The 24,712-nt window shown below is 43.7% G+C and overlaps 1 protein-coding gene across 1 annotated transcript in view; it reads right to left on the minus strand.

The window, feature by feature from the left end:
• The window catches only part of CDHR1 (cadherin-related family member 1), a 46,046-nt gene extending 22,435 nt beyond the window's left edge, over positions 1–23,611 (minus strand). The window contains exons 1-10 of the mRNA XM_009582489.1: positions 23,551–23,611; positions 22,679–22,774; positions 13,707–13,852; positions 12,820–12,870; positions 11,425–11,514; positions 10,823–10,909; positions 9,001–9,117; positions 7,209–7,352; positions 3,521–3,599; positions 520–620 (exon numbers count right to left, since the gene is read on the minus strand). Coding sequence (XP_009580784.1) covers positions 520–620; positions 3,521–3,599; positions 7,209–7,352; positions 9,001–9,117; positions 10,823–10,909; positions 11,425–11,514; positions 12,820–12,870; positions 13,707–13,852; positions 22,679–22,774; positions 23,551–23,611 — 972 coding nt within the window. The remainder of the gene's footprint in view (positions 1–519; positions 621–3,520; positions 3,600–7,208; positions 7,353–9,000; positions 9,118–10,822; positions 10,910–11,424; positions 11,515–12,819; positions 12,871–13,706; positions 13,853–22,678; positions 22,775–23,550) is intronic.
• Between the last annotated feature and the right edge of the window lie 1,101 nt (positions 23,612–24,712).

Genomic DNA, 24,712 nt, shown 5'->3' on the forward strand with positions numbered 1-24,712 from the left:
TTTATACTCTTGGTCTTTAGAAACTGCTTAAAATAATGCAGCCTGTCACACTGATACTAGCTCATCAAGGTGTTAGCATGTATTTGTATGTGGCTGATCAATGCTTCAGGAGTGGACACTGATATGACATTGCAAGATCTACTCCAGTCCTATTACTAATCATAGATTTGACAGTTACCTATCTCATCACATAGAGGTTACAAGACATTAACTCCTAGTTTAACAATAAAATCTGAAAACACAGAGAACAGTTATTTACATATTGTAAAGGATGTTGTTTCTCTAGACTCAGAGATAAAATTAGGACAAGATGACTTCATTTGAAAGAAGTAATTTGAGTCACTAAATATTCCAAGGAACAAAAGCAGTTTGTTCTCTTTTATACTATCTGGCACTCTGCGCAAATATAGGAGGTAGTTTCTAAAACAGGTGAAGTCAGCTATAAATTGAGCTATTTCAGACAATCATGCCAATCATGGCATTTAAGACCAGAAGTCTTCAAGTGGCCACAGAACATACCTGAACTTTTAGTTCATACACTTCTTTCTTGAGCTGATTTGGACTTTTTGTAACAGAAATGGCTCCAGTTGTGTTGCTGATTTCAAATGAACCTTCACTTCCTGCAATAAATCCAAGATGCTCTAGTTACATGCCACACTTCCTTTTTCTGAACAAGCATGAGCAATCAACCATACACTTCATTAAGCATATCTTTGTCCATATGTGTATCCACATCTATGAGTAGATGTGAAGCCGCTTTTCAAAAATGAAGCATTTCCATGCCTGGTCACAGTGAGATGAAAACACAGATGAGGGCCAAAAAGGGTTTCCTCCCCTAGGAACAACTCAGTGGAGCTCTGCCCCTATAGGCAGCTGCCCTGACTTTCCTCTTCCCACCCTGGTCAGGTTCCCTTCAAGCCTCAGCAACCAGGCATGCAAATTTGGTATTCATTTCTATTATGCTGTCTTCTTTATATGCTGGTTTAGACAAAAATAGACATTCCTTATTTTAATTATGCATAATTAAGTCTCTGAGAAACAAGAACATTTCTCTCACTAATATCAACTAAGGTGAGAAGTCTGACAATCTGTCTGAAACAGACATAGTCACTCTTTCTGCAGACAGCATCTCTGGAGAAGCATCTTCTTGCCTTAGACATTTAGTTGCCTCTTGCAAGGCTGTCCTGAACAAAAAGAGATTTTGCAGGATCTGGGGTAAAACCCAGGCTTTTTTCATTGAGGCAGAGTCTGACACAGGCAGGACAGGGCTGCAGGCTGACTTTGCCACCCCTGACCTAACTTCCACTGATCTGAGCAGAAGATCAGTTACAGGGCTGCGATCCCTTGAGACCTGGTGAACTTGTGCTGAAGCAAATGCCAGCTTGTAGAGAGGCAGCGGTGTCTCATCACATCTGGGCCATCACTGACGGGGCCAAAAGCAGGCTGGTGCCTGGGGAGGGGACCAGACGGCGGCTCAGGGGGCCCTGCCCTGCTCTGCCAAGGGGCTATGGGCACCCCTGCATGCTACCTCACACGTGGTATTGGCCACAATCTATGCTTTCTGGCAGAGCCTACCATTGAAAGGAAAAGAGAGGAAACCCCTTACAATGAAGGAGATCAAGCCTTCAGAAATAAAGGATAATGACCTGAAAGCCCAGTCATTTTTCTTTTGCTCTGACTCAATTCCAGTGCTGATTTTTAAACCATCTGATAAAGTTCCATTTTGCTAATACCTGCAATAACTGCAACTTCATTAAAGTACACTAGACACAACATTGAATAGATAGCAACTCATACGATGGTCAATTATTAAGATACATTAGCCTGGAAAGTGCATCCTGACTGAGAAGAAGTTTAAGTCAATAATGGTTTAAAGCCACCATACTTCATGTTATTGTCTAGTTATCACAGAGGAATTGGTAACTCAGAGTATGTAGCATTATGTGTATTCCTTCATACAGCACTTTAGAGGATTGGAGTATTTTCTAAAATTATCCCACACTCCCTGGATAAAAAATTCTTATAAAGAATAAATATTTTCCTATTTGCTGTTAGTATTTTCTTGCCCCTTGACAACTCAGCCTGCAGGTATTGGAATAATGGCTTGTTATGAGTAATGCCAGGGTCTGAGGTGCAGGGGTAGAAACCTGCTGTAATCTTTTGTTCTCTATCTATTTCTTAAACTTTCTATGCACTAGAAGCATATTCCCTTCCCCTCTTTTCCATTTCACGCTAACAAAATCCCGTGTTAATGTGCATGAGGAAAGCGTGCTTCCCATTAAGTCATATTTTATGCTACTTATCTGTCATCCCCGTCCATCTTCATTTTCCACTAAAATACCTTTTTTATTCCATAGCACCTTTTTGGTCCTCCTTTATTTTCTTTAGAAATCTAGTATCTTTCCTCATTAATCCTATTTCCCTTTGACATTTTCCCTGGTTCATCCGCCTTTGCTTATTCTCCTTAATCAATGTCTCCCTTGTCTAGCATATTTTCATCCCACTTATTTGTTTTTACTCCTCATTCTCCACCTTTCTTTTTACCTTTTCTCATTTTCCATCTATTCTCTTCTGCAATCTTTTTTTTCCTCAATGTTTCTACTTTTCATTTACCCTTTTCTATCTATTTCCTTGCATTGAGGAGAAGGAACCTCAGCATGGGTCCCACCCCACATCAAGGCAAAACCTCAATTGCAACCCTCTCTGTCCTCTCTAGACCTTGCTGTTTAGATCATGTAACACAATGAAGAACTTACTGCATAGCTCTGCAACTACACCTTGGATTTGTCGTATGAAATTTTGGGATCTCTCACACCCGGGAGTTGGGGTGCCCAGTTGCCATGGAAGCCTTGTTTTGGAGGAAGAGATAACCAAACAAAACTAAAGTTGTAGCTTGGAGTTTAGTTGAGCTAAGTTGTTGACTTACCGGCTAATGAATCATCAATTCAGCTAAGTCTCACATTTATGCTAATAAAAGATGTGCGACAGACACCCTCAGAATAGCTGATGAAAAGCATTAATCTTCTGATAACATCTACTTTCTTTCAGTGCAGTGTACAGACAGTGTCTCTTCACTGGTCAATATGATTTCTTCCAAGAAACCAGAGGTTTGACCGTTTAGCCACTTTAATCACAATATTAATAAAAATATCCCTCTAAATACCATGTCTGGGTCTCCCGATGCATTCTCTCACCTCCCAGATTAAATGATAGAGATGCTCAGTAGCAATGAATGCATCTCCCTTTACGCTTTCTGAAATGACAAGCAGGCTACTGATGCCTAACAAATCAGCAAGATTAACAACTCCAAGAGTAGTTCTGTGAAGCAGATACTAAAACTCAGTGAATTGTATCTTGGCTATTCTCTGGTAGACAGGGCCCTGGAGTTGTTCGAGGTACCTGACATTATTTCATGAGAGCTCGTCTCAGTTTTGCTAAACTCTAGCCTATCCCATTCTAATTTAATGTCAGATCTAGTTTCGACTGCCCTTCAGATTTCCTACAAGACAAGTCTACTCACCGTTCACGATGCAGTAATGAATACTGTTAGGCTTTCCTCTGTCTCCATCAAGAGCAACAACAGTAAGGACCTCAGAGCCCTGGGAAGAAATGGGAAATCACAGTCTGTGTGCTGAGATCAAAGAGCAGTGAAATTGCAACTGTGTATTAATAAACTGAACTTCTGTAAGTCTTTCTGCAGTGAGGTGTAGGGGGAAGAGTGGGTACTTTTGCTTGTGCTGTATGGGGAACATAGAAAGGGCCATTGACTCCCAGCCAGAAAAAATCAGAGCTCGGCTTTGCAGAGCAGGAGCTGGATGCTACTCCTTGGACCAAGTCTGTGTTGTTCCTAGATCAAAAGTTATAGTTGTTCCCAGGTACCTCGCAGCCCATGCACTGTACTTCCATACAAAGTGGGGACACCCCTGCTGCTGCTCACTCCCTACGGAGCCGCTGCAACGACCTGCCCTCGCCAGCTGGCTGCCAGCGCCATGCCACTGCCTGCACCGACGGCAGAGCAACTGCTTTCGTGCGTGGGCCTCAGCTGCCCCAGGAGGGCCAGGGCTTGCTGCAGCCTCGGGGCATGCCATGAGCCTGCCAAGAAACCGGTGCCGGTTTGCCCAGCACCCTGCCCTCTTGTCCTTTTTTCCAACTCAGCTTTGGGTGAGGACCAGCAGGAACATGCGCTGCTCCCCACGGGCTGCTCTCTGCCCACTGCCGTGGCAGTGCCGACAGCACGGGTATGAAACGGCTGCAGACCTCGTGTGGCTATGGGTGCCTCAGCCCAGGGGCTGGCCGGCCGCAGGAGCAATCGGAAGCTGTGCCCAGGGACACCTACCTCGGGCCACAGACTTGGACAGAGGATTTGGAGTAACCAATCTGAGACCCGAGGTTCAGTTTGGGTCACCACCAAGATGCCCTCTCTGGTAGCTGCTGTGTAGGCTCCCGGCGTCACTGCGTGCCCCATGGCCACACAGCGTGCTGAGACACAGGCAGCTGCTGAGGAGTCATCAGGTCATTTTGGTCCTACCTAATTAAGTTCAGACAGGCAGCAAAAGCAAACAGGGGATCACAAAGCAGCTTGGCCCACAGAACATTCAGGGCATAAAATTGTGATGAAAATTATGGTGATTTAACTGTCCTTAAACCTTCACTGTCTTTCTTTCTGCGCAAGTAACGTGGCCGTGGGCCATATGTACGGAACTTGTGTACTGGAGACCATTTGCTCGTGTGACTGCTCCTATCAACCCAGAGGGATGATGACTGTCAGCATTAAAATGCTCACCCAAGTGGCAATCAGCTATGCAATTTAGGCCTCTGAACTAAAGTGTTACTTTTTGGGGCTGCAAAAACAGGCAACACTGAAGTAACTGTCAGTTAATCATAAATGGCAACAAGGAACATTTTCATGACAACCCTCGAGTGAATTTTTCAAACAGGAGCAAGATTCTGTTAGAGCCACTGGAAATACTAACTGTATTTATTATCATTTGTGCTGGAAGCTGCAATAAAATCTGCCTACTGGGCAAAATGCAGTGCAGTCCCTTTGAAGGTGACAGAGTACTTGTAAATCCTGGCAACTCCACCAAGGAGAAAAGAAGCAAGTTTACAAAATTAACACCAAATGTGTAAACAACACTAAAATCAGCTAGTGCGTCTCTCTCTGTGGAGTTCATTCTAATAGCAAAACCCACACTGGGAAGGACTGATTCGTGCTTCCATCATTATAATATCATAATGGTGTAAGTTATGAGCTCAGGCTGGATGTAATTAACATTTATTGACTCCCATTTCCATGGTAAACACTAACTCCTGTGTGCACCTGATAGTTATTTCAAGATCTATATCTAACTATGCAGAATAAATCAATATACATAATATCATTCATTCCAAACATCTGCAAAGTACACAGGCATTACTGCTCTGCCCTGCTGAAATGTAACAGCCTATGCACTGAACTGCAATATGAGTCATGCAAGGGCTGCGGTGTACACTGGAGTTCTGAACAGAAAGTAAAGACACAACCTTTCCTGAAACTCAAGTGAAGATCAGGTGGAGAGTGTGCAATCACACTGCCAAAGAGATCAATAGTCTAATGTTGGGTAACTTCATGAGTAGATACCGTTTCTCGTCCTATGTATGAAGAAAATTTTAATTTAATCTTATGTATCAGGGTGAAAGCTGATCCATACACAATATCATGCCACTGCTTAGATATAGAGAAAATCAACTAGTTTGCAGCTTCAAGAACAATATGTGGCTGAAAGCATCATGGTGGATATAATAAACTAATTTGCTAAGCTGTATACTCCCTTTTAAGCAGATCTGCCATTGGGCATTTCTGACGTGATGGCACAGCCAGGAGCTCGGTGTACTCCTTGGATTCTGTGTCCGTGGTAGATACAAAGTGGTATCTTCAGCAGCAGACACATGCCGACAAATGCAGCGTCCCCACTTGTAAGTGGTTCTCCTAAGTATGTCCTTGCTTGCATGATAATCTGGTGGGTTTTAGGCCTGGGAGGACTCCCTGGCCCATTCTGCCTATCTAGCCATCACTGAGCAGAAAGTATCCTGCAGTTTGGGGATGTCAGGATTGATTCTCCCCAGGTGATGTCCATGGGACAGCACAAAGAGTCTAGAGCATTTGGGCATAAATTCACCCCATGCTTTGCACAACCAGCTGCTGGTACCAGACTGATCTGCTAGAAAATAAAAGCACCATGAGACCACACAGCACACAAACACACAAAGGCTTCTAGCATGGTGTGTTCAAGTGAGGTGACTGGCAACCTGCTTAAGCCTTCAGCCAAGTGCCTCTGCAGGTCTCAGCTAAGGAAGAGCTCTTAGTCACTGTCTGGGCTTAGACCAACATAAATGGGCAGAATCCTTTTTGACTTTAACAACAGCAACAGGAAGCCTTGCATGGCAAATTTGCAATGGATGTAAATAAGAACAAGTCTAAGATTTGGTCAGCTCATTTCACTTAGGAGTCTGTGCTGGTTTTGGCTGGGATAGAGTTAATTTTCTAGTAGCTGGCATGGGGCTATGTTTTGGATTTGTGCTGAAAACAGTGTTAATAACACAGGGATGTCTTAGCTACTGCTGAGCAGTGCTTACACAGAGTCAAGGCCTTTTCTGCTCCTCACCCCACCCCACCAGCGAGGAGGCTGGGGGTGCACAAGAAGTTGGGAGGGGACACAGCTGGGACAGCTGACCCTAACTGACCAAAGGGGTATTCCATACCATATGACATCATGCTCAGCACATAAAGGTGGGGGAAGAAAAAGGAAGGGGGGGACGTTTGGAGTGATGATGTTTGTCTTCCCAAGTAACCGTTACACATGATGGAGCCCTGCTTTCCTGGAGATGGCTGAACACCTGCCTGCCAATGGGAAGCGGTGAATGAATTCCTTGTTCTGCTTTGCTTGCGTGCATGGCTTTTGCTTTACCTGTTAAACTGTCTTTATCTCAGCCCACAAGTTTTCTCACTTTTACCCTTCCAATTCTCTCCCCCATCCCACCGGGGGGAGCGGGGAGTGAGTGAGCAGCTGTGTGGTGCTCAGTTGCCAGCTGGGGTTAAACCACAACAGAGTCAAATCAGAGTTTAGGTCCTAGTTTCCAATAAAGCCTGTGCTAGAAACCATAAGGCCATCTTGACTGAGATGTGAAAGACTGCGCTTGTTCTCCTACAGGCAAAACCCAGCACTTACGGCGAGTGTATCCTCATAGACATATCCATAGTAGGGAGTCCCGATGAACATGGGAGGAGTGTCCTGAACATCCTCCACATTGACAGTAACTGTTGTTGTGGCTGAAAACACTTTGTTGTCTCCCCTGAGCTTCCCACCACCATCCTAGAAGAGAAGTCATCATCAGATCCCTCTGCTGAAACACGTCTGCAAATCAGCTTATGGCATTGCATGCACCTCATGAGCCTTCAGAAGCACAGTCCCAGGAATCCCTTCTCTCTCTCAACACACAGATTAATCTCTGCTGCCCTATTCCCTTCTCTTTTCTATTTGTCCTGCTCCCTCTCTGATTAGGAAGACAGCTTGCCGTGTCTCAGAAGTAATTTTTTATATTAAAAGTGGTTGTGCCAATATATGCAGTCATACGTGATCTTTTATCAACAATTCAAGTTTTTTGCAGGAAAATAGAATGCTAGAAACAGATGCAAAAAGTCAGTGACTAAGTCTACAGCTTTTCGTCCCACATATAGTCTTGTCATAAACACAAGACAATGCAGTAGCAAGGTAGTGCCTTTCCAGGGGGAAATTAAACAGTGCACATGATCAAAGTCTCCTAGGGACTCTTATGTGATAAAGTGAAAGCATGGAGGAGCTATGCAGCCAAGAACTGTTAGATAGCCAGTGTATAAACAGTGTCTGGGGACTTGACTACAATCAACTCTGTGCTACTGATACAGCAGAGCCAATTAGAAAGATGACTCACAATTTCAGAAGCTTTTAACACCTTCAGTCTCAGAGCACCGGCTGGAGGTCAGTGATCATGCTGGCGTATGAGAGTGTGAATGTCTGCTGTACTAATTCTAAAAATTCCATTTTTTGGAAAAGATATGCTCTTTTTTTTCCTCCTTACTGCCCGAAAGGCAGGATTTAAGCCAAATTTTGTTACTTCTCCTCGAATGAACTCTGGCTAAATAAATACTTAGAAAGATCCGCACGTTTTCCATAAAACATGAGAAACTGAAAGTCACCATCAGTAGCAGCAAAATCATCCTCTTTGCACCCATGCGAGTCTGTCTGTGTGACAGGTCCCCACAGGATCCTGAGAGACTTTACTTCAGAATCCATAAGCTTTTAATACCTGTTATGAATCCTCAGCCTGCCACAGGCGCAGCACTGCTGAGAATGGCAGTGGCGAGAGGGGATGTGCAGCAATATTTGCAGGATTTGAACAAGCTCCTGCCACAAGGCAGCAGAGAAGTGAAAGAAAGAAACATCCCGAGATATTTCCAGAAAAGAAGTCCGCACTTGCGCTGCACTGGGTCCAGCTGTGCCTGTGTCTTACTGTGGCTAACGACTGCGACCCGCACTGCCTGCCTGCCGGGGCTTTGCCCTTGTTGCGGTAGGGCCGTGCCCCGGGCAGCACGTGGGAGCCCTGGGCACCTGCATTTGCCCAAAGGCTGATGCTTCTTGAAGCTGGGGCTGCGTGCACCAACCCTTCACTTCCAGGTGACTCTCAAAATGCACAGGTGACTTTCTGCAGTGGGGCTCGCTATCCTGGCACTGAGCGAAATGTGGGAAACCCACTCCCAAACGCCTCCAGATGTTGTTCAGCAGCAGACACCGGTCCCCTTTCCTCCCTCACTTTTCCATGTTACCCCCTCAGAGCTCCAGATGTTACAGAGGGAGTGACTCTGCTGCCTCAATGCTATGCTTCATGTTTCGGCAACCCTTGAATCACACTTGTATTCAAACTAATCAGTCCTACTCAAATACACCCCCCCATCTCCTCTAGTTTCAGATAAAAGCTTTATACCTTGGCTACAACGACAACAAAATGTGTTCTTGATTTCTCATAGTCCAACGTGACCCCTGTTTTGATGCGTAGGACACCACTGTGACGATCTATTGTAAACTTATTAGCATGGATGTTCTAGAAGAAAAGAAAAGAAGAAACAGCAAGAGATTACAAGTATGGAAATAAGATTGCTGTAGGGATTCATCTTTTATTTCATCTGCTAAGGGAAAAGACTAGAATAATGATACGGTTTGGGTGAATAATATATTTGATGAATTTCACCTCTGTGTGTTTATGAACAATTCATGAACCAACCACGAGTCTTTCATTATTCAGAATAAATCAGTTACCTGCAACGTAGATTTTTTTAATCTTTTAGTATTTCATTGTGAAATCTTAAACTTTGGTTAACACAGTTCATTGCATGGAAAGGGGTAGGGAGGCTTAACGGAAAAAAAGATGAGGGGAGAAGGAAGAAGAAAAAAGGTGTTATCCCTTAGTGTTTCAAAGTTCTACTGGCTTAAAAAAAAGCAGGAAGTTTGCATGCATAGATTATTGTCAACAGAGTGGTGTTTTGGTGATTTTTTTTTTTGCAATATACAAATAATACCTAAAAGACATGTGATTTCTGAAAAGGCCTAAAAAATGTCTCCCTCCATTCTTCTGGACTGGAGATATCTATAAACACACTTCCATTTGGGTATCCATACACAATGGTCACTGTCAGATAATCTTGGCCTTTTCAGCAGACTTCACCATCTGCCCACATCAGACTTTCGGAGAGGTTTTTTTCTGTGCTACTTGAGGATTCCCAAAGATTGTGCCAAAAGACGCGGCAACATTTTTTCAACAAATATATGTATTTAGTAACTTTTGCAACACAAATATATCAACTAGATATCTAAGTTTGAAATTGCTGTTCCTTGGCTTCATAGTCTATTAGCTTACTGGAAAAAGCCCTGTGCAAAATTGAATCCTGCACATACTATATTTTAAATGGATCATAATTGGTGAAATCAAAACTAAATTTCAACAAGGCACTCAAGGTGTTCTTTCACAGTATGCCCAAGCTCTTAACAGGATTAGCTTTAGTGCTACGTAAATATCTTCCAACTTGTTTCCATATTTGTATCCAAAGTAAGTATTGCAACAAATTGGTTTTGTTTTTTTTTCTGTTGACTCTTGAATAAAGGGAATGGCAGCTCATCTGGACAAAGCTGCTTGTAGGAAGAAGAAATTTGAAGGATATAATGCAAAAAATTGCCCTTTTGGCATGCAGAAGGTCTGTAATACAGAAATTCAGCTTTAAATACAGAGCCCTTTCTGTTCTTCTCCAGTGGGCAATACCTGAAAGGCTGGTTTCAGGCAGGCACGGCTTCGTCAGTGAGAAGACTTAGTACCTCGTATTTCACACTTGTGATCCAGGTCCTAATTATGCACCAGTCTGCTACACCGAAGTCCACATTTGGGTTTCCAGTGCATTTTTGCTTTCTAAAGAAAGCTATTTCATGCTTTAGAAATCCCATATGGATACAAGATTACAAATTAGACTCGCTCTCCCCGTCAGTCCAAAAGAAAGGGCCAGTAAGAGCCCTGCTGCGAGGAGTCCTGCTGGCAAGCGTAAGAGTGACAGTGGAAACTCCAGCTCCTACTTCTGCCTGCTGGACTGCGCTTGGCTGCTCACAATCAGACAATGTCCATTTTGCTAATGCTTGTTTTCTCACGCACAGTACAAAATTGGTCCTATAGACATTAGTAGTGGGCTCAACCCTCAAAATCTTTTTTTGACCTGATTTCTGAGATCTCAGTAAATAAGAGAGAATTTTTTAAGGTACCTTACCTGCAAGAAGTACGTGATACTTCCTCCAGAACCCGTGTCTTTGTCCACTGCCTCTATCTTAAAGATACTGCTGCTGGAGGGAGCGTTCTGTGACCAGAAAGAGTGACCAGAGTCACACAGAAGTGGAAAACCAGGTGAGTTAGAAGAAACGAAAAATGAGCATGCAAGGAGGCAGAAAAAGAGGGTGATGCTAGAAAGAATATAAATGCATGGAGGGAACCAAAGAGCAGAACGAAAAGAGGGAAGAGATTAAAAATGGAGGAAACTGGAGAAGAATAAGAAGGAAGAAAAGCTTTTTGGAATAACAATGACAAGAAATCTCAGCTAAGACAGAGCACATCCTGTTCCCAGGAGTCAATTCCGAAGTCAATTCTAAAAACTCTCAATGACTCACATCTTGGAGCTTACCCACAAAATAGCACACCTTAAGTACCTACAGACTTATTCCCTAAGTTTGCAGTGAATATTAAATATCTACCCAAACCCTAAAAGCAAAAGAATGCAAGTTAGTCCTGCACATCTTGTTATTTTACTGAAAACATACTAGCTCCTCTTTACATCTACTGAAATATACTTGCAGTATGCAAAGGAACTTCACCAACCTCTGGGACTTGGACTATGTAAGGTGTATTGATGAACTCCGGGCTCTCATCATTAGCATCCATTACAAGGATCCTGACTTTTTCAGAAACCTGGAGTAGAGTATGAAGAACGTATTATGACTCAAGCTGATTTTCAACATGTACCTGTTCATTTGCCTACTAAGGTGTAGTCAAAGGCAACGAAAAATTATGTTGTAATAGAATATCTTTGCACTACCAAAACTGAGCACATAAAAGAAAATACAGGAAACCCCATAATCCAGAAGAATTTGCTTTGTGGAGAACACCCAGATATCTCCAAACTAAATAAGGAGTCTCGGAGTACTTTATAAATTACAGACTGGGGCTGATTTTCAAAAGTCTTTCTTCTTCTTTATGGCATTCAAGATATCATGATGTATTTTATGAGAATACATAAAAGTCTGTAAAAGTTGGTACCTGACAGCCAAGAGCATTCAGGAATATGATACTAGGTTAATAGCATGCATAATTTGGATGTACAAATACACACTACTAATATGTAATAATCCATCTTGAATAAAATGTGTGTTCTCCTTCTAAAAATACAGAAGCAAACATATTTGACCAACAAAAATTCCCAGTTGTTTGCAAGTGGACATGTGGATGTGATCCCATCATCCCATCACATTAGGCTTTGACTATAGGATGCTGGCACCTCCCAAACATTTGTTGTAATATCAGTTAATTTGTTTGAGATGAGGAAGAGCTCTAGAGTTATGTGGATAGTAAGAGGGTCCCACTTTTGTGGCACCTCTATTGATGAAGCCCAGGTCCTCTTATTGGCAGACTAATATCCTAGCTGTGACAGCATCTGTCCATAAACTGAAAATGCAAGGAAATTTGTAGAACTAGGATTGGATGCTTCTGCAATGCCTCAGATTAAGTCCTTAACGATTAGATGTGATCAAAGCTTTATTCAGCAGCAGACAAGAAAACCCCCACCACCTTAGCCTAAGCAAATCTTCTTAATGTCATGCTAGAGAAACACTGTGGGGGTGGAGGTACAGTCAGCTCTTGGGTGTCCAACACTACTTCCTATAATGTCACGCATTTCTCCAAAAAGCCTCCAGATCTTTCTCAGGTATGAATCCTACTGAGCTGACAGTGAAACCTCATAGGAAGCTGCTACAATTCTGCAGGCCACTAAGTCAGTCTTTCAGCTCACACTACATTGTAATTATCTTCAAATAGCTGAGCAATGAGCTGAAGTGAGACTTGAGTTACTGGGAGTTCAGTGACTCTTGAAACAGGAGGCAAGACTCTAATGAGATTATATTTTCTGATAAAATGGGATAGTTCCTATAAGGTAATTTAATAGGAGGAGGTATGTGGGGACAGACAGTTTGTCAAGCTACAGCATAATTAAATACTTACTGTACTCAGGCCATCTGAAATACTGACAACTACTTCAATCTCATCTTCCTTCTGTAAACCAAGAAAATTCCTTTGTTAGAGAGATGGTGTTTGCCCTGACTGGAAAAGGTACTGCAGATTTAAATGTGTCTCAGCAGGTAGGTGAAAGTAACAACTAATACCACAAAGCAAACACAGCGGAGGCTAGGAAGACCCCTCAGAGGCTCCAGCTGCGGGGCTCCTTGGACTTTCTGTGGCTACTGCCAAGAGATGGTTGGTCTGGGAATCCCTGTTGTCCTGTAAAGTGCTAGTGAAAATCAGTCATCTTTTTCAAGAAACACTCCCTAAAAAGGCACGATTGGTTCAAAATTCTTCTGTCTTTGAAGGGTTTACTAAGTACTGTGTACCCTTCCCTGCGAAGGAGACATGAAGGGTTCAATGCCTGTGTTCCCAGAATAAGGCTGCCTTCAGGCCACTATTGCTGGGAACATCTTTAACCCATATGGTTACACATGGGCTAAAGGGCTATGATGTAACGAGGGAAGTGTCCTGGAACACTGCTTACACAAATCTCTACTTCCTCCTAACGACAGGAGAGTCCCCTGTTTGAGGATTAGAGGACTGCAACTGCCCTGAAGCTCTTGATGGGTTGCAGGTGGGGAAAGATAGGAATAAAGAGTAAACTTCTCTTTTGGCAAAAGCTGGACAGGCAGCTGCCGAAAAATTTGATAGCAGTGTCAGTGGCAAGTCAACTGGAAAACGGGATGGGTGAAGTATAATGTCTCAGAATAGCAAAGTATATTACATGTTTCAGGGGCAAATAAGTTGGCATTGTCCCTCAAAGCCACAGATCAAATTAAACTGAAGGAAATTCCATGAACACACGGAGTGGTGCCATTTCAGTGTACCTCTCTGTCAAGCTCCTCGATCAGTGTAACATTTCCAAGGTTCTTGTCAACAGAAAAGTAGCGTCTTGATCCAGCTTCATAAGTCAGGCCATACGTCACAGGATCTCCTTCCGGATCAGTTCCATTCAGCGTGTACACATGGGTACCTGAAAAATTGGCATTCAGCAACATTTTCCTGTGGTTAATTCAGTCAGTGAATGTTTCACTGGTCTGCTCCTTAGAAACTTAGCTCCCCTGCAGCAGGCAAAGCTTTTGTGAATCAAACTCACTTACTGGGAAATACGGATAAGTAGACAGTTCAATAGTCCTGATTGCCACTTTTTAGCCTCCTGGTTAAACCGAGTTTATCAGCGCTGGTTTCTCTCACTTCAGGCCCTTTCCTGTGGAACCACACCTAGACAACACCGCTCACATCATAGTGTCACATAGATGACAAGCTGTTGACCAGCTCTCAGCCCAGGTGAGTCAGAAGCGATGCTGTTGTACGACTAGGTGACAACCTCAGCAGTACTAAAAGGCTCTCGCACACCTCTGCTTTATGGGAACAATGAAATCGCAAATTAGCAGGCAGAGGATGCGGCGACTGAAGGCAGCGCTCCCACAGGACTGGACTCGGGCTCTGAAGCTCAGGAGGTGCAAGGACATTTGCAGACTTTTCCACTTTCAGAACTAATAGATGCAGAATTCTTCTTTCCTACTTCGCTCCCCCTCATTAGCTCCCTTTCATTAAATTCTCTACTTAACACACCCACTCATGCTCATACCAATGAATAAATTCTCTAAACTCATCAATGTATTCCTTTCACAAGCTGGGGAAAGAGAGATTGTTATTTCTATTTTTAAACAGTTGAGAAGTTGGTGCCAGTTTTTCCAGTAAACTGACTTTGTTTATCAGACATGATACTTCCTGGGGGAGTTATAACACCCACGTTTTCAAAACATGGTGAGGGTTTATTAGTATTTTTTTTTTTTTAACTTACATATCTGTCATTCTACTGTGCATTAATATCTTCATCCAAATAACTTCAAGCACTTTACAAATATCAGTTAACTGAGCCTGAAATATAAAACACTGTTGTTGTTTCCTTCGAATCCGCTGTGCCCTGAGTAAGTCTCCTGAGATATCCAAGTTGCAGAAGTTTGGAACAGAAACTCTGCTTTACATCTAACAAAGTTCTCTGCACTGGAAATACTGTAGCCAAGCAACTCACGGGTTAGCAGTGAGTTTTGCTTGTGCATGGGACACAAAGATATGATGGAAGGGTCCCTGCTAAGAAAGTTAGCATAAAGTTAAGGAGCAACACTGTTAAAGGGAACTCAGAAGACTCCAGTTTTAAACTACTCTGGCCCTGAGTTTGAGAGATTTTTAATTCTGTACTCAAAAGTCGTAATCTTTTTCTATCCTCTCTGCAGTGATAGTGGAGTTTTCACTGACCAGATCCATAAGCTTCTGTTTAACTCTAGAGCTTTGGTTGAGGTCCTGCCCATAGCACCGACAGGTCAGCTTGTCAGATGTTTCCTCAGTTTGCAATGCAACCTTTCACTCCTCATTTGTTTATTCCTTGGCACACAAAACGCGAACCAAACAGATCAGTGGGCTTAATGGACATGCAATGTCCAGGCATCAGTGGTGATACTTAGAAAACATGTCTGTCTTCTTTGCATAGCAAAAGATTATGCCAAGCCATGTGGGATCTGTGCTCACTTATGAATAAATTCTTTTATCATAATTACCAGGGCAATATCAGGGCAACTTTGTACAGAAAAATGTTCACATTGCAAAAACCAATGGGCCTACAGGAGCACAAACAGCAGACCCTGTTACGGGCTGGCTCAGCCAGCCAAAAAATAGTCAAGATTTGTAAAACAGGTTCACAAAATTACAAAACACCTTCCACATTTTTCTTGGACTTTTCCCACAAAACAGAGTAGAAAATAACAACACATCTGTTACTGAGATCCCCAAAAATTATTAGGGAAAAATGATGAGACACTTCTCTGATTCTAACAATTGAACTGTGTAAGTACAAAGAAATGCAAGGAGAGGAATAAACTGGGGCTGATGTAAAATAGTGTCCTGAAAGGGCACCTGCCTCCTGATATAGCTGTTTACGTAAGAGACAGAAATTTCAAGACTGTCGAAGGTTGTGCAGTATCAGCACTGACTGCATTTATTCTTGTTTTTCGAAAGCTTTGTCTTAATACCACAGCTAGGGCCAAATCCAAATAGAGAATTCAGGTGTCAATTGTCAGCACTTCACTGACATCATTATCAATACAGTGCTTTTCTTCAGCCTTTTTTGGTCATTAGAAGTTTTTACTTCTTAGTTGCTTTTCCATCCTCCTTCTTCACTTTTGCTGTCCCTTCCACTTTACATATCACTGGCTGTCCTGCCTGTTTCTAGCATGTGTGGGCGTCTGCAGCAGCTGCTGAGCGGCGCTGCCTGCGCAGCAGAGAAACAGGATGGACAACACAACCCACATCTGGGGTCTCTCAGAGCCTGCGGAAAACAACTAGGGCTAGGGCTGTGGCTGGGGCTGCCCTGAACTACCAACCCTGGTAGTACACGAACTGCAAACCACTCCTCAGGGATCGCAGGGCTCGTGCTAGAGAAGAATAGACTGTGAAAGTTCAGGCGAATACATTTGAACCTGGGCTTTTTCTTCCAATCTCACAATTTTCTCTCCTACATTTCCTAGGAATTTTCTTATAAGAAAAACAGGAATTTTCTTGCTGCTAAATGTGAGAAGAAACATTGATGTTGGTACAGACTGAGATTATTGAGGTTTCTGAGCAAGTAATGAAGGACATCATTGATCTTTACACCGGACTGTTTGCTTCCTAGCTAAAGCTGATACTTCTTCATTTTTCATAATACAGGACACTTGTGTGCCTTTTAAATTGGATTGTGGATCAAAATTTCTTTTCTAGCTCATTGTAATTCCTAATTTTATCTGAATTGTAATTTCACTGCACAATACTCTCCATATCATTAACACCCTGGGAACACTTCTCAGCACAGTGTTAATGCCAATTAAATATCTCCTCTCAGTGTGCTGCCTCCACTTGCTGAAAAGGAAATAAATGAAAAAAACAGCTAAAATCTTATCAGTGAGTACCAAGTAAACAGCCTCTTCCTGTCAGAAAGATAAGGGAATAGAAGAGTCTTTACCCAGGGATATGGCAAATGCCGAGTAAGGGCCCCGCACGGAAGAGCTGGGTGCTCCGAGTACCTGGGGGATGGTGCTGCAGGCTGGGATGGGGAAGTGCCGGGGAGCCGCACCCCTCTCCCTGCTACAGCTGCTTCCCCGGAGCCACGCCAGACTTTCACTCCATTTTCCCGTTCCATCTTAAAAGTCATTTGCTCTTTGGGCCTGCCACTCAGGCTGAATGCCTGTCCCATGATGCCATTGCTCCGCTTTACTTCATTCCTGACTTAAATTTATTCACGGCCAACCTCCGTCCATATGTTCTGGGGATGGTTTTGCCCTTTCACTGAAGACACGTTCTCGCTCTCTGCTGTGCGACACTCAGCAATCAAATCCCCTCCCCGCCAAGTTAAACAAGCCAAGCGCATTTTGGACTCATGCTCAGTTCCCCCCGTTGTCCTTTGCCACCACAGTTGACATCTGTTAACAAGATGCTGAGAGGGACGTCCATGGCCACGCTCCCAGGACAGGACACCTCTGTTCCCAATGTCACCTCAAATACCATCTTGCCCGGGGTTACGTGCCTGCTCTCCACCTGTCTCAGCCAAAGGTACGTTTCCCCACCAGGAAAGGTGCTGGACAGTTAACACACAGCCTAGAGGCGGCTGTTTTACACTGCAAGCACAGGGGAGCTCAGGCTCCTGGAGGACATGGACCGTACACCAAGACTACCTCAAAAATGGCTCCTTTCCCATTCACTACCAGCTACCGCTCCTTCCTGAGCACGCCTGGGCGACTCCTGCTCCCTCCTTGCACCCCGGCACACCGCGTTGGCTGGTGAACTGGAGACATGGCCAGGATCGGGAGCCCAAAAGCCATGGCTGCTACAGCCGCAGCTGAAACAGGCCCGGCAGCTGCAAGCCCCTGCGGCGGGGAGAGGGGAGTTCGTCGGCAAGCGCTCAGCACGGGGCCCGAAACACCACCCCATGGACAGCAGCAGTGGGTCCCCGCGGCACCCACAGCAACCAACTCCAAGGAGAAGCCACCTGAGGGCAATTTTCTGATGTATCTGCAGTTTCTGTTAGAAGCAGAAAAACAAAAGCGAAGGCTGTACCACCTGCGAGTCCTCAGTGCACCTCTGTGCAGTGCTCTGCTTTGCAGGGGGGCTCCATTTTGCACAGCGTTAGGTCTGCTGCAGTGATGCAGAAGGCGGGCTGTGTTTAACAGTTTTGTTCCGGTAGCTCCTAGCTTTCATAGGGGGAGATTTTAGTTTCTGCAAAAAGTTGAATATCTTTGCACCTTCAAACAATTTAGCCTTTCTGGAGTCATCTGAATGTGAGGTCTTGGTGGGTCTCTAGATTCCAAGACATAGCTTGGGCTAAATTGTCCATGTCTGCACCCTTTCTAATCAGAAAGGAATTATAATTTAAAAGAGAAGCACGTTAATTCACTCAGATATTTTTTTGTGACAAGGAGGTCTGGAAATAAATTGTGGGCAGAAAAAATTCCTTGTGGGTTCAGCTACTATGTCTGTGCTGGATGAAATACAGAAACACATACAGAGGTGGCAGAATGCCAGGGTAGGATCACTGAGCACTGAAAGATGGACCAGGAAACACGTTAGCAGGGAGTCTCACTAGTTTGGGGAGCAGCTGGGTGACGGAAACAGAGAAGGAACAATGGGTACCAGGGAGGACAAGAGGGCTTTCCACAGCCAGCTGTAAATGATGGGAAGAAATGAGACCAGGAGCATGCAGGAACAACAGGGGAAGCTTGAAGGATGGAGGGACCTGAAGTGGTCAGTTAGCCAGTGGTAGGTAGCTGGCAGCTGTAGCTTTGATCAAAGATGAACTGCCACTGCAAACTGGCTTTTAATGGGGGGAGGAGTGCATACCTGGAGGCATGGGGAAAAATAGAAAGGAAAAACGCAAGGATGAGAGGCATGCAAAAATCTCCAGAGCATTGATGATACTTGGGCTTTGAGAGAGTAATGAACTTAGGCCTTCTGAGTATGCTTCAATCCCTTGCTCTGCAGCTCTTCTCAGTCCTACTCTGTCCCCACTATGAGGGCTTACAGGGATTAACGAAGATGAAACAAACAACCTGAAATAGCATCCCATACATGCCTTAAGACCTTGATTAGGAGCACACGTACATTTTCTATGTACACAGGCAACTCTTTGCAAAGAGCTTATCACCCACCTGCCCTGCCAAACAGCCACACAAACTGCAACTGCTATTTCAATTCATAACTTTTCCCATTCTTCTTAAATCTGGCACTGAAAGGGGCTGCTGTTCTAGTCCTTTTTTACCTCGAGGGGTCTCATGCTCTGCAGCAATAAATGGGATCTGGGAATCTACAGACACTTTCAAGCTTTCACACAGAAATAGTATTTGCTGTTTTTATAATAATGTATTTCACAATGTATGCAACTTGGTAGATCACAAGTATCTGCAAGTAAGCACAATTGCACAAGGGAAAAGAAGGTCAAGTTAAGGATGATATGAGCATGATAATGTGATTTTCTTGAATTTGATGCGTTCATGCAGCTGCAGCACTGCAATTTCTCTTTCTACAGTCACATAGAGAATCCATTGTCTCCTTTTGGTGCTCCAAAATGTTGCATGTCCCTTGCCTACAGATGCCTGGGAATATAACTAACACACACCACTTTGCCAACTGCTTGTAACCTCAGCGGGGCCAAACACTGTAAAATTCCTGGAGGTTTATTAAAGCTGCTGTTCATGGCATTGCTCAGATCAGACACTGGCTGCTGCCAAGAAAAGCATCCTGCCTATGACTCCAAATTTTATGTAAACACAGGGAAGACCTAATGGCCCATTTTTGCAGCACCTAAGCCTGAGTGAAGCCATCCAGAATCAAACATATGGAAGTTTTAATTCCCCTGTTTTGACACTGATCATCCTGCTCGAACTGAAAGATGACTGCTGGAGTGTGGATGCTCAGGACTGTACTCAGACACAGGAGACCAGATTCCTTCTCCTTTTCTGGAGGAAATCGAGGCAGAGGGATGAAGAGTAATAGCCTCCTCTGCAGTGCAAGACCCCTCACTGGGGCCACAGAAGAGGGCCAGCCTGGCAGCCATTTAGGACAGGCAATGTGTGAGCCCTCATTGAGCTCTGGCATGAAGCTCTGACTGTGGTCTGATGTGAACACTGGTCCTCTCGCCCCATGCAAAGCTGGATGCACACCTGGCACCGAAGCGCTGGTGTCGTTTGTGCCCTCCTCTGGGAGCCTCCCTGCCAAATCATCCCCGAGGAGCGGCTGTGCTGACGTGGGCAGCGGGTAGCAGCAGCGGTTTGCATTGAGCAAACCCCAAGCAGCCACATCCCAAGGGAACTTCCCAAAGTGCTTTCAGAAGAGAGGACCCTGCAGTACTTACAGCTTTTAGTCAAGGTGTTCTGGGAATTCGCCCAAAGAAGCACTGGCAGCTGCGTGGCAAAGCTACCACATTTGGATTTCTCAAAAGTAAGCTCTTATCAGCCTTTCCCAAGCGTTTCTCTGGGCCCTTTGCAAACGGCTAAACTAAACACCTCCTAGCCTTTCACCTCAGAGAAATGCTTTTGGTGGCACCTTTGGAGCTTTAAGCTAGAAGCTGCTTCTCTCTTGTCTTTTAAAGCGCATTTATGCAGCAAATTAGAAGTACAAGCCAGCCAATGTAAACATATGTAAACACATTCTGGATGAAGCCAGCAGGCATGAGGCACAGCAGCACTGACGACGGAGCAGCTTGAGCTTTATCACCGCTGCAACCAAAGCATAAACTCTCCAGGGACCTCTACGTAACTAGTCTGGTTGCTAAAGTTACCAAAGCACGTGCAAAAGCCCATCATGTATTTGTCACTATTCTTACTCAGGCTAGTTACAAGAACGCTAACACAGGCTCTGATCCCTCACGCTTCTGTTTTGCTGTCGAGGCATGCACACTCTCCTTTTTTGCCTGCCTGCAGCCCCAGATCAGATGCATTGGGTCCCAGTGCTGGAAAATTACAAATTACTGCTGTACTTTGCTGCTGCAGGGAGGGCTGTCATCTGAGAGACCGTGTAGTGCTGCGGTCCTGATAGGAAGGACATTTTTGACTGTGCTGCAGCTCTGTGCCATCTTTATCTCCCCTTTCCCATGCAGTGGCTGGAGGCTCCCAGCGGAGGCAGGGAGAGGCTGATGCTCTGTAAATGTCTGCGAGCTGGCACCACACCAGGGGATGGGAGTCTGATGGCAAATGAGTGAGTTGTACTGCCTGCAGTTTGAGTGGTGGAGTTGGCAAACACCACCTCAAACAAAACGACTCGGGGTCCCATTTTGTGGCTATCTGGCATGACAAGCCTTATCTACACTATTAGACAAGTGATTCCACTGGCTAATCTTACTCCAGCAATCAGCAGAGCTGTCCAGATGGCCAAGGCTGAGCAAGTGTGGTTTCCATGTGAATCCAGGCAGAAGTATAGCAAAAATCGCAGCTCCTTGGTCTGCCTCTGGCTTTTGCAAGTGCCAGTACATTACTGCTGGCCTTCAGCAGAGGTTTCCACTTAAGCTTGACCGAGCTTATCGCAAATCCCTGCTGCATCATAAGCAAGCTCTTTTTAATTTCATCGGCTAGATGCGTCACTTCTACGCTGTGTGCCGCCTTCTCCCCCTCCTCTTCTCTGGTTGAGCAGGCAAAGGGGAAGTCACTGCTTCCCAATCACCCTCTCCGCACCCCCTAGCATGCCCGGCGTGGATCTTGGCTGGCATTAACACCATTGGGCCAGAAATGGAGACTTTTTGAGCAAACCCCAGGCACCTGCTTCCCAAAGCAGTGAGTGGCCCTGGTCATGTTTAGGAAGGCAAGGGTGGCACGTGGGTCTTCCAGAGGAGGCTGTGCCCTCTGGATCCTTCCCTCACCCTCCCCAGCTGCCTAAGCCCTGCGAGGGGTTTTGGGTGCACTCCTCCGCACAGCCATCTCTCTCCTCTATGCATGAGGCAGCTAATAAATTGGGTGGTCTTAATATGCAATAGCTAAATACTTTTCTGATTTAGCCTGTAAAAGCTACAAACAGGGGCAAATCGTAAACAAAACCTCAGTGCAATGTTTGAAGAAAAGGTGGTGTTCATCACTGTAATATACTGGACATAAAATTTTTTAAATGTTAGGAAATTATTCTTCCCCCATGGAAAATATTGATTATAAATCACCTTTTTGTTCTTATTTATTTTTTCTTACTTTATTCTTTCAACTACAGTTAAAAGAAGCATAAACAGACCTGCCTCAAAATGCTGAAAGCTGAAAAATGTGTCAGTTTTTGAATTTTCAATAAACCAAAACTAAACCTATTTAAAAAATATCAGTTATTTAGACAAATCAATTTTCACTCCAAGCAGAAACATTTTCTACCATTCGTACCATAAACATGAAAAATATGAGAACCGTTTAAAGAAAATCATGTGTCTGTTACTTTTCAATGTACAGCTTGCTTTTACCAAGGCTGATAAAATTACTAGCAACTAGGCTTTCTTCTCATAAGCATTTACAGAATTGGTAAGAAGTCCCTCACCACCATGAATTTATTTCTGACCCCAAAGGTCTGTGCTCTGATGCTGTGAATAGATTGGTAGACCAAGAAAAAGGGAGTTAAAATTCATGTTTTAAATTACAGCTACAATTCAAACATGTCATTTTAAATCGAGGCCAATTAAAAGCTTGGGAGAAAAACATGTAAGACCACAGTATATAGCAACAACCTACAACAAAATATATGTTGCTAATCAAAAGAGCAAACAGCTCCAGCTTCACAATTTAAACATACTAATTTTAATACTGACCAACAGGTGTGTCCTCCGAAAGGCTGAGAAGTGCCATGTTCCCGTTTGTGCTTCTGGCTCCATTATCAAAGAAATAGGGGGCATAATTTGCCTGAACTGCAATTAAAACAAAACAGAAGCCGAAGAAAAGCATTTTGTAGGTGGCAGTTATTTGGCTTTGTTACCTGACTCTCAGTAAACATGAGCTGTTTTGGGAATACTATGAGTGCGTAACATGGACTTTTGCTGCAATGGACTTTTAGAACTGTATCTGTACAGATATTTTTAATAAAATTACTTCTACGTGCCACTGTGCCAGTATTCAAACAGCAGCAAATAGAGAGAAAGAGAGAGAGAGAGTATATGGGGAAAAAAACCCAACAGAAACAAATCAAGTAGCAGGATGTCTTTCAAAAATCTCAATCAGTTCCAGACAGCTTCACTGCAAAATTAACCTCTTCAGCTTGCAACGACTGTACACCTCTCCCCTACTCTACACATGCAAGTCTGAAACTTTCCCAGTGCGTTGGTACCTTACCCAGTATTCTAAGCACACTCTGTCTTAAAATTATGCCTACTGCATGAGCAATGAGCCATAATTAAATAGTTACTTACTTGCTGCCAGACAACAGCAAACAAAGTTCAAAAAAAAAAAAAACAAGAAACAACAAATTAGTTGTCATTCTACTGACTGACTGTTAGAGATTCAAAATAGCCCATTTGAAACAAAACTCCAAATATATAAACACAGAGGGTAACATTTGCACAGGGATCAGTTGCCAAGGAAAATATTTCAGGACAACATTACCACATCAGTAAGGATTACTACAGGATTTAAGGTTATGCCTGTATCCTCCTATATTTTTACTTAACAAAGTGATTATTGTACTCACCCAGGCAAACGTGCACCAAACTGAGAAATAAGGAGGGGGTGAAATGCCTTACATGCTTCATCCCGCTGAAGAAAGGGACAATTTCTTCTCTGTTCCAATTTCTTCTCTGTTTTTTTTTCCCCTCTCTGAAAGGTCCAGGAAAGTGTCCTTCAGACTGATGTAGTGGAGAAATGTGCAAGAGGCAGGAACAGATGCTAAGATGTTAAGCGGATGACACGTCTTAATTTCTGAGGAATTTAAAGAAGCTCCTTCCTACCACCTAATTAGACCAATTACTTTGCAGGGAGCTGTGGGACTCATTTCTGAGACAAGATTTGGAGGAATCAGTGTAACTCTCATAGGTTCTGCTGTTAGTACTGTATTTGTGCTGTCCAAACACACAAGTCAGAGAGAAGGTAAAGTAGAAAGTTGTTTTCTTTCTGAACTCTATCTTTAATTCTCTAAGCCAGCCCTCTATTTTTGAGAGCTAAAAGAGGTTTCTCTTTATTTTAGCTTTGATAATCTTGAGAAACTACACAGGAAGAAAATCTAACATTAGCAACAAACAGTAAATGTGATTGTTACTGCTTTAAAGGAAGCAATCACATTTATGATAGCAAAAAATACACAAAATTGCATACTAAAAACGCAGAAGTCAGAATGTTCTTTTCATGAGCTGGCCTGATCATTTAATTCCTAAACTGCATGAATGCCTGAAAGCATCTTTTACATTCAGCAGGTAATTTTTAATCAACATACTAAAAAGCGTGTTTAACCAGCACCACGTGGAAAATGTTAACAAAGTAGCTTTTTTTCGTTGCCCGTTTTGGTTTTCTGCACATAAATGTGTTTGCACTAATTTAAAATACATATCATCCCATAAACTATAGGGTTATATAGGTTAAAACCCCCAGCCACTCTGGGAAGTCGTTCACAGACAAAGCTTTTGGCTGCTTAGAAGGAACTTCACCAGTGGTAATACTTAGCTTCCAGTCAAGGAGATGTTTACATAGTGGCTTAGCTGTTTAAACTTGACCTGAGGCAAAGCGCTTTGCCCTTTAAGGATGTGTTAACGGAGTTTTCTGTTTTTTAATTAACAGCCTGCGTCAAAGAAATTAATCAGGAGTTCTCCCACACTTTCTGCCTGGCAGAGACCCTTGGCGCCGGTGCGATGGGCGCCGCT

Source organism: Fulmarus glacialis, unplaced genomic scaffold, assembly GCF_000690835.1.
Source record: "Fulmarus glacialis isolate BGI_N327 unplaced genomic scaffold, ASM69083v1 scaffold24407, whole genome shotgun sequence".
Taxonomy (NCBI): Eukaryota; Metazoa; Chordata; class Aves; order Procellariiformes; family Procellariidae; genus Fulmarus; species Fulmarus glacialis.